The 12678-nt window shown below is 49.7% G+C and overlaps 1 protein-coding gene across 3 annotated transcripts; it reads left to right on the forward strand.

The window, feature by feature from the left end:
• Positions 1-372: 372 nt before the first annotated feature.
• cep170ab (centrosomal protein 170Ab) lies at positions 373-10811 on the forward strand. Of its 3 annotated transcripts, none has more exons than XM_029155932.3 (20): positions 373-496; positions 1449-1514; positions 1760-1898; positions 1976-2065; positions 2326-2404; positions 2594-2652; positions 3081-3243; positions 3338-3475; positions 3566-3997; positions 4092-4462; positions 4546-4674; positions 4751-4883; positions 4995-6437; positions 6526-6769; positions 6947-7055; positions 7169-7327; positions 7744-7832; positions 8146-8239; positions 9121-9172; positions 9299-10811. In XM_029155932.3, exons 3-20 carry the CDS (start codon positions 1794-1796, stop codon positions 9532-9534), a joined length of 4125 nt encoding a protein of 1374 aa, XP_029011765.1. In that variant the 5' UTR covers positions 373-496; positions 1449-1514; positions 1760-1793; the 3' UTR covers positions 9535-10811. The 3 variants fall into 3 exon arrangements, with proteins under 3 accessions (XP_029011765.1, XP_029011756.1, XP_029011791.1); XM_029155923.3 differs by having other exon boundaries at positions 1763-1898; XM_029155958.3 differs by lacking the exons at positions 373-496; positions 1449-1514 and having other exon boundaries at positions 1526-1898.
• The last annotated feature ends 1867 nt before the right edge of the window (positions 10812-12678 follow it).

The raw sequence follows: 12678 nt of genomic DNA on the forward strand, positions 1-12678 counted from the left end.
TAATTATTATATAATTGATAATAATAGGTGCATTTATCTCCTCACCTGCCAATAATCATATAGTCATAGTGATTGCCATTACTGTTCTTTTTCTCTATTGGTTTCTAATATTTTTATTGTATTTTATTTTTATGAGTGAGTCGACCGGCTCCTTCTTTAAAGATTGTTATACATACAGGTTTTATCGGCTAAAATATTATTACATTTTATTACATTTAAAGGTCAGGGCAACCCCAATGCATGTCGCATTAGCGTGTCATTGTTCATAATGTATAACCCTAAATATAATTAGAGCACTATCATCTGCCGCCGTTGTCGCTGAACTGTTACATAACCGGCCGCGCTCGTGTTGTACGGGCGCACAGCGCCACCGTGAGGCCAAGGGCCGGTGGCGCAAAGGAGCTGGGCTGGGCGGCGGGCTTGCAGGAGCAGCGGCGGCAGCAGCACTCTTCATCATCCTGCGCTCATCGGACGCCGATTGTCCGTAGATCACCTGGTGAGTGGCATTTATGCTCATCCGCTCGCTTCGCCGCGAGGAGGCCGGTTCTGCGTGCGTTGTTCCGGCGGAGGATGGAGACGGTCAAGTGAGCCCCGCCGTGTTTGTGCACCAGTCCTAGGCTATACGTCGCCCATAGCGGCGGAGACGTCAGCAGGCAGCCTCCATAACCTGCTTTACAATAACACGTGATCCGTGTTATTGCATGCGCGTCCAAATTAGCCCGTGTTGGAATAAACAGTGCGTTTTCAACGATGATTATCCCGAAAGATCGCGCGCTTCATTTGACAGGTCGCTAATCAACATCCACGGGATTCGCGATGTGGCGGCAGCAACGACACCACGACGCCCGTGATTATTATAACAGTGGGTTATTTAAACAGAATATTCCCCCGTGCCACGTTGCTATTATTAAATGGCTCTACGACAAACGCTGGAAGGAGTCACGGCCTAAACAGGCCAATTTCCATAGGCCGAGTGCTCCCAATAGCGCCGATTGCGGGCATAGTTGATGTGTTGTTGGAGATTCATATCTCACAGGGGATGGAGCCGTGTGCGGCCAAGCGTGTAACAGGCGAATCTGGGCCACTAGCAGCCAGGCCGGTGAAAGGGTTAAGGCCGTCCAGCCTCCAGAGGAAGGGGATGCTGCCGAGCCCCTCAGGGACTGAGCTGGTGCACAAACAGGAGGTCCAGATATGACAAACTGGGCGTAATTAAATCATCTAGAGCTCCTTCACGGCGTGAGTCAGCAGGGCCTGGGTGCTGATGATGCTTCTGCAGCCCGGACGACCGGCTGAGTGTCTCAGAGAGCTGTGGTGCCGGTCCGTGTGCAGAGGAGTCGCGCACAAACACAACGAAACCTTGTTTTCTCTTCATCTCCTCATTGTTTCTATGCATCATCTCTGTCTTCATCCTGGTCCTAACACATCCGACTCCTCTTGCTTGTTTCCAGTGGCTCTCTGGAATTGCTGAGCAAATCAGATGGGCGTTGGGTAGGATGCGTGGAACTCTCTAAGCTGTAAGTAGGTTTCGCTCTGCTTGATGTTGTTGGCGGCACCGTAGGCAGATACTGTGAGCGCGTCAGGGTCCTCAGGTGGAACCTGAAATAGCTGCTGCGCTTATAACACACATACACACAGTGGTAGGCGAAGCGATGCGCTGGTTCAAGTCTGTTGAAGGCGCCTCGTTATTTAGCAAAGCGTGACTCATGAGAAACAAAGATACAGCCGATCGGCGCTCCAGAATGCGGTTTCTTTTCCTCAGCAGGGTCCATTAGGGGTGAGCTAGCGAGGCAGAGATGAGTCTGACTTCCTGGTTCCTGGTGAGCAGCGGCGGGACTCGCCACCGTCTCCCCAGGGAGATGATCTTTGTGGGGAGGGACGACTGCGAGCTCATGCTACAGGTACAGTCTGGATGTTTAACCAAAGCACAGAGATGAGGGGGGAATTACAGTGGTTGACTGGACCATGTGCGATGTAGTCCCGCAGTGTGGACAAGCAACACGCCGTCATCAACTACGAGCCCAACACGGATGAACATAAAGTGAAGGACCTGGGAAGTCTGAACGGGGTGAGTGTGTCCTGCTTTCACAGTTCAGCGTCATGAGAACTTTAAATCAAACCCTTGGCACTAACTGTGCAGGTGTGAGGATGTTTGCAGTATCCTTGAAGTTCGTCTATTATCACAATATTAAAATGCCAGTAATTTAACCTCATCCTATCAATAAAGTTATTTTAAAACACTACTGTCATTTGACTCTCAGACCAAATAATATATTGTTTTAAATGTAAGCTGTTCATGTCTGAACCACGTTCCGCTTCTGTTTGCAGACGTTCGTCAACGACGTGAGGATACAGGAGCAAATCTATGTCACGCTGAAAATTGATGACAAGTTGAGGTTTGGATACGATATCCTTCGAATGCGGTCTTGTATTATCGCGCGGCACAAGGTCAGTGAACAGCGCTGTAACTTTAGCCAGCGCTTCAATAGCTGCGACGGCTCCTCGCGCTCTGCCTGCTGCATAATAGATAGGCCTATCAGTGCGTGTTCCTCGCCCCTGCAACGCGCTCGCTGTCTATTACCTTAACCCGCCTCACATACCAACCTGTTCACCGTGGTCCGAGGAGAGCTGCAGATTCCTGAGGAGGCTCTTAAGGTGAGGCAGCGTGTGTGTGTGTGTGTGTGTGTGTGTGTGTGTGTGTGTGTGTGTGTGTGTGTGTGTGTGTGTGTGTGTGTGTGTGTGTGTGTGTGGGTGCGTGTGCGTGTGCGTGTGTGTGTGGTGAGAACTTACTGGCTGACAGCCAGGAAGCGCTTGTGTATTTTCATCAAAATGCCTTAGTTGATGATTTCTAGTCAAAAAGAAGAAGACTTTAGCTGAATGGGGAATAAATTACTTTTCCAGAATGATGAATCTGCTGTTTCATCACTGTAAACTGCCCAGGTAGCATCTGCGAAGGACTCAGCTTTGCATTTTACAGTTTATCATAAGGTCCGCGGAGCAGACATGAACACGAGGCTCCGAAATTCAACCTATTCCCTCATTCTCTGACACTTGTGTTGCGCTGTTACCGTCTCATCCGTTAGCATGAGAAGTACAGCAGCCAGCTTCAGCTGAACCAGAAGAGACCTCCTGAGGGGGAATCGTCCAAACCAGAAGCCAAACCTTCTGAGGCAGCGGCAGTGGCACCAGCGAGCGAGGCGGCGGCTGCCAAAGCGCCTGAGCCCAACAGGCCGGAGGACAAAGCAGGTGAGGCTGATGTAGCATGTGACCTGGACCTTTGCATCTGTCGTAACCCCTGTCAAACGCTGCCCCATGAGCCACAGCTGTACCTGACTTGCAGGGGATGTAGCGGTTCTGCACAGAGGCACACCGCTCTATGGACAGCCTGCTTGGTGGGGGGACGGAGATGCTGACGAGCAGCAGCCGGGGAGGCCCGACGAGAGGAGCTCAGAACGGAGGCGAGACAAGGCAGAAGCAGGTAGTGAAGGACAGTGTTACGTATAATTAGGTTTTACATGCAGGAGGCGCCTTGGTGCCAAATTCTCGCATTTGCAATTAACAATGACAGACACAAAGAGAAGCGCTGAGGTCCCGAAGCCCAGCATGCAAGCACCTTCCAATCAGGAGCCGAGCTACTTTGAGATCCCGACCAAGGACGCCTGCTCCGCCGGTAAGGTGGCTGCCGAGGGTCAGCAGGAGTCAGCTGCGGAGCCCGTTCATGGCCACGCCTCCTTCACCATCGAGTTCGACCCCGGCGTGTCAGGTAAGGTCACCGTCAAAGACCGGGTGGCGAAGGCAGCGCCGGAGACCAGGCCGCGCCCCAAGCGGCCGGTCGGGGAGGAGCTGAGTCCGCTTCAGACCGCCATGGTTGCAGCGGAGGTCAAGGTCGCTGACTGGCTGGCCCAGAACGAGCTGCCGTTAGCGCTCAAGGAGACGGTAGCGGAGGACGATGGCGAGAGTGTGAAGAGCGACGTGCCCGTACACCTCCGGAGTCTTAAAGGTTCGCTATAAGCGTTGCCATAGTTTCCCTGTGCAACATGGTGCTCCATTTGCTCGTTTGATTACTCGGGGTTTCGCTTTCTCCCCCGTGCCAGGCAGTAAACACGAAGACGGCACTCAGAGCGACTCGGAGAATGCACTAGCGGAGCAGCGCAGGGCTGCGGCGCTGGAGGAGCAGCCCTGGGGGCTCTGGGGCGGGGCGGGGTTAAAGGTCAGGGAGGGTCGCGCCAACGTGCCAGAGGGGCTCTTCGCTGAGGAGGACAGTCCCGCGCGGCGCCGCAAGCCCTCCACTTCCAAAGCGGGGGGCGGGCTCGTGGAGAGGCGGCGCGGCTCAGCATCGCATCAGCAGGGCGGCCGCGATGAATGTTATCGCCATAGAGACGACTACAGCGACAGAGGCACCTACACCATCGAGGCAGAGAATGGGGACAATGAAGAGGAGGAGGCTAGGAAAATGATTGACAAGGTGTGGTGTCTTCTTTCTCAGACTCATATGTAACGTATTGGGATATGTGTTCATTGGTGCAACTGTGTCTGTATATGTTTCAGGTGTTCGGTGTGGACGAGCAAGAGGCCGTGTGTGTGTCCAGGTTGGGGGGAGGTGATCAAAGAGAGAGGGTCCACTCCCGGGGGTCGGGTACAGGAGAGAGGGGAAAGCCTGGACGTGTGGAGGCAGAGGTGGAAAGCTGAACTCAAGAAGCCCTCTTTTATTTAAATGATGTATTAAATCTGTCTTTTCATCACCTTTGTCCAGGTGCTGTCTGAGGAACTGGTGGTGGGTGGTCCTCGCTGGGTCTCGCAGTGGGCAACGCTGGCCGCCAGTCACGTTAGGACGGACCCCGAGGGATCAGGAGGGGAAAGTCACATCATGGTTACGGAAGACCGAGGTACAAGAACATGCGCTGACAGTGATAATGACTGCAGTTCAAGCATGTTCTGTGATAAAGAGAAGCCTGAGAATATGGCGTACAGTATAAACATTGTTTGTGTTCTTTCAGCTGAAATAAGTGAGTCCAGCCACTCGGCCTCGCTCGCCTCCTCTGGCTACATGGAGCGTAAGAGGAGAACTTTGCCCCAGCGGCCGTGCGAGGATGTGGCTCTGGGAAGGAGGACCCCCTGCTCAGGCCTGCGTACGGACCTGGGGGAAAAACAGGACACTGAGCTACAAGAGAAGGAGAACCTAGAAGACAAGAGGAAGAGTCGAGCCGGTCGCACTGCGGGAGGCGCCGGCAGCGTCGGCGGCAGCCCCAGTCGCTCCTCGCCATCCAGGTCGCAGGACAGTGGCGGCGGGAGGTCGGCCCAGTCCAACGCGTTGACCAAGCTCCCGCCGCGTCCGCTAACCAGCGGAGAGAGGAGAATGGAGGAGGCCCGGAGGAGGCGGAAGGAGGAGGAGAAGGCTAAAGACAACAGTGGGAAGCCATTGTTGCGGCAGGAGAGTTTCACCGTGGAGAAGCCGAGCACCAACGTACCCATTGACCGCATACCGCGAATTGACGGGCTCGCAGGGAGCAAAGCTCAGAGCAGAGAGGCGGGCGTTGACAGCGCCACACTGCAGAAGGACTCCGAGGCCGTGGCGGCCTTTCTGGAAACCACAGTTTCGGACCAATTTGATCCGCCAAGTCAGTCCATTGAAGGCTCCATGTCCCCAGAGTCAGACGTGGACACGACAAGCACAGTGAGCCAGGCTGAAGGGGCCAGGAAAGTGGTCCAGAAGCGTAGGAGCCTTGCAGGACAGCAGAAGGAGAGAACCGTGGTGTGCTCCTCCGGTAAAGGTTCTGCCGGAGGGCGCGAGACGCAGGACAGAAAGGTCAGGAGCAGAACGGCCGCTCCGCAGGCCTGTCGGCCCTGGACCTCCCTGGACCTCACCGACGACGACGTTAACTCCAACTCGCTCCTTTCGGACTCGCAGCCCACCGCACAGGAGCCCAAGAGAGTGCAGACGGGTGGTACAACCGTGGGGGCCAGCACCAAGTCCAGTCGGGCCAAGACCACTCAGGCCACGTCCTCCTCTGCGCCCGGTAAACCCGCCAGCGTCCCCAAGCCCAGGCCGACCAGGGCGTCCCTGCTGAGGCGGGCTCGGCTGGGGGACTCGTCAGACACCGAACCTGCCGACCTTGACCGGATGTCGGTGGCCTCTGAGGCCTCCACTGCCAGCTCCACATCCAGGACAGGGATGGCAAAGCGAGGCATGTCCAGGATAGAAGCTCTGGCGCAGCCAAGAAGGCCGAGGGTGGGCTCCCCATCTGCCCAGAGCGACTCGGAGGCCACCGTCACAAGGAATCGGGGCCTGGGAGCCCGGACGGCAGCCGGTGATTATGCCATTAGACAAGGACTTAGAGGGGCTAATGTCACTTCACTGTCTGGGCCCAGAGCCAGGGCAAACAGCGCCTCCAAGCTGCCTGACAAGAGTAAAGGCACTTCCTCCTATGGACCACCTGCAAGTGAGCATTTTCTCCATAACATTATCATTTTTAATTCACATTTCCGTTCAGTAAACAAAACCATGACCCACACATCATCTTGTCTTAGCGGGCACTCGGTGGCGCCGCGTGCCTGTGGAGTACGCCTCCACCTCGGAGGACGAGTACGGCTCCAACCGACACGCGTCCAAGCAGGGACACGCGCGACCGTTCCCATCCACCCGCGTGGCCCAGCTCGGGGGTTCGGCGCCCGCGACTCCCAACCCCGCAGGCCTGTCTGCGCTGAAGCAGCACTCCAAGGAGCAGGATGAGTACGTGAGAGACTGGACAGCACACAGCGAGGAAATAGCCAGGTGCGTACAAGGTGGGGGGGGGCTCTGGCGGGCAATACAAGAGTGATAGTGATAACTTGTAAAAAGGTTAATACAAAGGATTTGCTTTAGGCAGATGACTATACATATATACAATGCTAAAGATAACAAAGATTGATTGTCCATATATGGTAGTGATGGTTTGCATTTCCTGATTAGGATCAGCCAAGACCTCGCCAAAGACCTGGCCATGCTCGCCAGGGAGATTCATGATGTGGCAGGCGAGATCGACTCAGTCAGCCCTGCAGCCACCGACCCTGGAGTGCTGGTAGAGTCAACGCATTACAAAACACAATTAGATGCATATACATACTCACACACACCTCATATATACTATATACATCATACATCAAAATCGCATGTGTTGTGCTGGTGTTTCAGCTGGAGGAACGCGCGTTTGAGGACCGCCTGGAGCTGGGAGATCCCTCCAACGAGCACGGCAGCGCCACCAACGGCCGCTCTGTGGAGCTGCGAGCACCGAGAGGGTCCGGCGGACAGAGCTCCCGCTCCATCCGAAGGCAGACGTGGAACAGAGAACAAGTGAGTGTGGGCTTTCAGGTTACGCAACACCTCTATATATATAGTATATGACTACTATGACTATTATGTAGTTCCCATTTGAGATGACTAAAGACAAACTTCAAAAACCCAGTACAGTCAACCTGGCAATGTACTGTAGAACAAGCTTCAGTTATTATGTAATTGCTTGAGGATATTTTGCTGGCCGCTAAGATTAAGTGTAGCCACCAGGGGGCGCTCCCAATATAACAACACTTAAGACACTTAAGTAGTTACACTCTGATTGAAGCAGCTTGGCTTAGATTCAGTAAAAATAATAATATTTTAACAGTTGGGGCCACAATTATGCTAGATTAGCAACAGCATAAAAAAGGATGTTAAAAGTTAAAAGTAGTCATTGCATCCCAGCGTTGACAATGTTTTCTTCCATCTATCAGGCGGTGCTTGACGGTCTCCTACTAGCATCTGTGACACAACTCTCAGCTCGAATACGCCAGTCTGTCGACAAAACAACCTGCAAAATCAGGTGATCCTCCTTTGACGCCGCCGGTCCACACCAACAGACGCCTCCATTGTAATGCATGGCACAAAGCAAATGTCGCATTAACGATCGTCCAAACAGAAACTCGGGCGCGTAGAAATACCTGCTTTGTGTTGAGAACTAGGCCAACAAGCGCCGCGTGAGTGGCACATCACAGACTGACTCTGACAAACAGCTGCACCTTCTCACACACAGGATGACAACTCAAACGCTTGTATCAGTATAGTCATCTAGTACAAGAGCGCTAATAAAAGTGCTGTCGTGTGTTTTGCTATTTGTACGACAACGTGGTCTCTAGAATCCTCTTCAAGGATAAAGGACGGAAATGGGAGGAGATTGAGAACAAGCTGCAGGCAGAGCACGACTCCTTGCTCCTGAAAAGCTCCAACAAGGTAATAAACCCGTCCACGACGCGTCTGCTCCTGTTAGCGCTCGTGAACCCGACGTCGCTGAGGCGGCTTTGCAGTCGGTCAGCACGTTCAGCTGCACTAGTATCATCTGAGGGAACGTGGGCGTGTTGCAGGGTCCGTGCACCTTTTGGTCTGTCTGGAAATGTACATTCATGCCGTATATATTCTCATTTGCTAGTGAGAACAAATGAGGTGTGGTTATTTTGAGGAAATGAGTACAGCCACAGAAAAATAAATACTTCAATTTCAAGGGAAATCTAATCAGTATAATGTTTGGCAAAGGAATAATCATTGCATAAATTACACAAAATGGTGTATGTGCTGATGCATTTATTTTGCCCAAGTATTTATTTATGTCAGTAATGCATCAGTCTTGTGTTGGGTCGGATTAATGCAATAGTATCAAAGATCCCCCAACACACACTATCTGATTAAGCACTGGAGCAATTATATTGAGTGCTGACAGTATTGCAGCCGTCTGGTGAATCCAGTCAAAGATGGTCCAGTCCTGAAGAGGCCTTTTAAGTTATTGTACATTGGAGAGCACCGTCCATTCTCGTGGCATTAAGAGACTCACAGGGCGTCGTGGCAGAAAGTTAGAGTCCGCAGAACTTCTGTGTCTCTCTGAGGGGCAAGGTTGTAAATTGTGCTTTTAACCCAGTCTGGCCTCAGGTGAACCTCTGAAGAGCTATGTCTCTGCGCTGCACAAGTCCCAGGGCTCATAAAGCATCACTGGGTGTGCGGGGCACGGCTCCAAACTTATTTCTGCAGTGATAAAGAGGTGAACTGCGCTGATTTATTTGTTGCACGGACTTTCACTTACTCACGGCAGCTTTAATTTATGATTTATGTTCTCTAAACAGGAAATTTCCGGCATAATTCAAGACCTGAAGAGAGTGGAAAGGCAACTGCTCGGTACGGCTCCGATGCCTCTCTTACATCCTCACGACAAAAAAGCCTTGCAATCGCACACATACTGAACATATAAACCGTGCTTATCACTTAAATGAAATTCAACCACCCTTTTTTCTAATCTTGCAGCCGTTGACATGATGGTGGACCCTGATGGCACCCTGGACGCCCTGTCCAACCTGGGGCTGATGAGCCCTCTAGCTGATCAGAAGACCAGCCCGCCTGTCCAGCACAGCGCCTCAGGGTTGGACCCCAGGTCCGAAGCCTCTTCCAGCACGCTCGCAGGCCCCAGGCCTGAAGGACCGGCCTCTGGATCCTCCAACCACACAGGGGGGGCAGAGCGAGACTCTAAATCCCACAAGTGATAGTGCTCCAACATATGAGTGCAGAGCAGTCCGTGGAGTGTTGTCAGAAAAAAAAATGTGTGCTAGCTGTGCAAGCTAAATTTATTTCATGGCATCTTAAAGGTCGGATAGATTCCATGATTTTGGGACTGACAGCTTTGGATGCTAGATACCCAAAACGTAATATAGCAGTAATTTCTGGACTTATGAAGATGCTCCAACCTAATATACATCCAATCCATCTGTGTTTTTGTTGCGAATCATTGTTGTTATGCTTAGGGGTGGGGTTAAAGACCTAAAGGACATGATTCCATATTCTTGCAGTGTTTTGTGTTCTCATATCAGAGAGCAAACCTCTGTGTCTAAATCAAAAGCTGATTTAAAGCAGAAAGTAGAAGTGGTGCAGTGGTGTACAGAGGTTATTCTGTCCTGCCATATAAGTATTTATGAAAATAAATATGCCGCCGGCCTGTTGCACTTTGCAGTACCCAAGTCTAGCTCGGTAATGATTTTCCGTCCAGCGTGGCCACTGTGCCCGCTGCTTAGGAATAGAACTGGGTGCGTACATTATGTACCAGGGTAGATGTTTATTTTAAAGTATCTAAAGTCTGATCACACCTTGTGTCTTTGGAAATCAGCGTGTCAAAGATGTTCCCTGTGCGAACTCAAATGTAGCTCATACAAAAAGCTTTTCCTCTTTCAAATGTGTGGGGTTTTTTTTGTCACAAGTGCCCTGGGTGAAACAATCATTGTGGACGGTGAGATGATGCAGCGCGTGGGAGATGACATTTGTTCCTTTGCACATTTCAAGGCTGACCCATGTTAATGATCATCCGAGGGACCAGGACGCGACGCTTCTCCGTGTCTCCTCCACCAAACACAAAGCAGGGTTCAACGCCGGCTGTCGCTAGCCCTTCGTCAGTTACTGTGCTTTCTGTTGGAACCAGCATAGACGAATGGGGGCGATTGGCTCCGAGTCCTGCAACTGCTTCTCAGCGTTGGAGAAGGAACGGACGGTGTGTGTTTTTCTAGTGTCTCGCCTCCAATGTTTACACATGAATGTAACCAGATCAGAGCTGTTGAAATTTTAGTCAAAGCTACTTTAATGGAGACAATGTACCCAGCACCTATTGTACTGTCTCTAATTATGTTTAAGCGATTTAGAGACTTTCAGTTTGGATGTTTTGTATAAAGTTGTTTTTTTTTTTGTTTTTTTTAACAACAATAGGTTAAATGTTGATTTTGCAATATGTGTGTATTGTTTGTCTCATTTCCAATAAAATGCATGATAACGATGAGCTATTTGGTTTGTGTCACATTTTGCACAACTGACAACTGACACTAAATAAAATATTTTAATAATCTAGTCCTTTCTCTATAGACACCATATTCGTGTACCCATTTTCTAATCTAAAGAACACAATTGTCAATTGGCAGAGTGATGATTTAGAGGTTGTGAGGCCCACCAGGTTTAGTGTTTTTGGAGGCCTTGTAGCTCAGAGCATCAGCCTGGGAAGCAGAAGATCCCAGATTCAGACACTTTTCCTCAGTGTGGTGTCAATAAAGTTAAATTTTAAGAAAATAGCCTTTTACATTTAAAAATGTTTCCTTCTTAAAACTTCTAAAAAAGTTAAAGTGCAAAATGTTTATCAATGCTACAAGATTTTTATTTTATATATTCAAATATTTTTTTTAAAAAATTACAGATCAATAGATAAATAATGCTATTGGTAGTTCTTTGATTTTTTTTTTATAGAATACCATCTATGAAAAAAGATGCTGACTAATTTCCCCTTAATGAACCAGTGTTTGCTGACTTCTTCCTTTAAACTTTATCGTCACATGAACAACAGAAAAGTGTGAATCTGGCTCTAGTTTGCACATTGGCAGGTAAAACTGCCACGGTGAGAATATGCAAGAAACTAAACACGATAACAAAACACACATACTTTATATTATTAAGCCCCAAACATGAATGAATTGATCAACATGCTAGAAGAGCCACGTGTCCTCTTTAAGGTGAGTGTGGGTGATTCCACATACTAGTTCTGTACAGTCTGTACAGAAGCTGTGAGTGATCAAAAACCTTTTCGTTCCATTAAGTTTCCACTTTTTCCTCTCGATCGCCCCAGAAACTCGTCTGAGCTGCCATTATCCACAGCCACGGCCTCTGAGATCCCTGTTCCACAAGCTGGTCCCAGCCCGTTCACCTCTCACTCACTCTATGCAGAGGTAAGTACACACAACAAATTAGGTTTTGGAGGCAATGCTGCCGGGGCCGCTGAACTGCTAATTGTATGTCTCCAGATATTCTGCTCCACTTCCTTAATCCTTAAAGCTGTGTCAGGGTTTTTCTCCCCTGCGAACAACACTCAGTGCAGCTACCGGTGCACATCGGTGCTTCTGCAGGGGTTCACCTACAATAGGTGAGAACAGCTTGGCTGAGTGGTTCCTCTTTCATTTTACTAAGTTCAGGTTGTCTTTAGACTTCTGTGCTGCATCCCACTGCTTAATAATAATAATAATAATAATAATAATAATAATAATAATAATAATAATAATAATAATAATAATAATAATAATAATAATAATAATAATAATAATAATAATAATAATAATAATAATAATAATCAGAATGGGTGTTATATGATTGTATTTACCTTCCCTTCATCAGGATCCTGGCAGCACTGTTTTTTCTGCATCAGCAAAGATGAATAGAGGACGCAGTTTCGCAATGTTCCTAAGTAGAACGTCGGTAGATGGTCAGAGGGGATGTTGGTGAGGTAGAGGAGGGGGTTGGCTTTGTCCAGAGGTAGAGCTGAGTGCCATCAGCATAGCAGTGAAATAAAATTCCATGTCGACTGATGATACAGCCCATTGGGAGCAGGTAGAGTATGAACAAAATAGGACCAAGCACTGAGCCCTGGGGAACACCACAGATGACAGTGTTTGTCCCTGCCACAGTGGGACAGTGCCACAGTTTAAGTGGGAGTGAAGCTGTGTAGCAATGGCTTTTTCCAGTGCCTTTGGCAGCTTAGGCTGCAGGCAAGACTAGATTTTTTTTTAATGGTGGTCTGATGACAGCAGTTTTCAGTGAGGAGGAACAAATCTAGTCCGGCTTGTATTTATTTATTGTATACAGCCGTGACATCTCTGAATTGTAAT

The sequence above is a fragment of the Betta splendens genome, chromosome 1 (genome assembly GCF_900634795.4).
Source record: "Betta splendens chromosome 1, fBetSpl5.4, whole genome shotgun sequence".
NCBI lineage: Eukaryota > Metazoa > Chordata > Actinopteri > Anabantiformes > Osphronemidae > Betta > Betta splendens.

What these genes read in the sequence shown, in the direction of transcription:
- cep170ab (XM_029155932.3), top strand. Translation starts at nt 1,794, where the DNA reads ATGAGTCTGACTTCCTGGTTCCTGGTGAGCAGCGGCGGGACTCGCCAC. An exon ending in AAAACAACCTGCAAAATCAG is followed by an intron (nt 7,833 to 8,145) that starts GTGATCCTCCTT and finishes CGTGGTCTCTAG; the next exon opens with AATCCTCTTCAAGGATAAAG. An exon ending in TCCTGAAAAGCTCCAACAAG is followed by an intron (nt 8,240 to 9,120) that starts GTAATAAACCCG and finishes TTCTCTAAACAG; the next exon opens with GAAATTTCCGGCATAATTCA.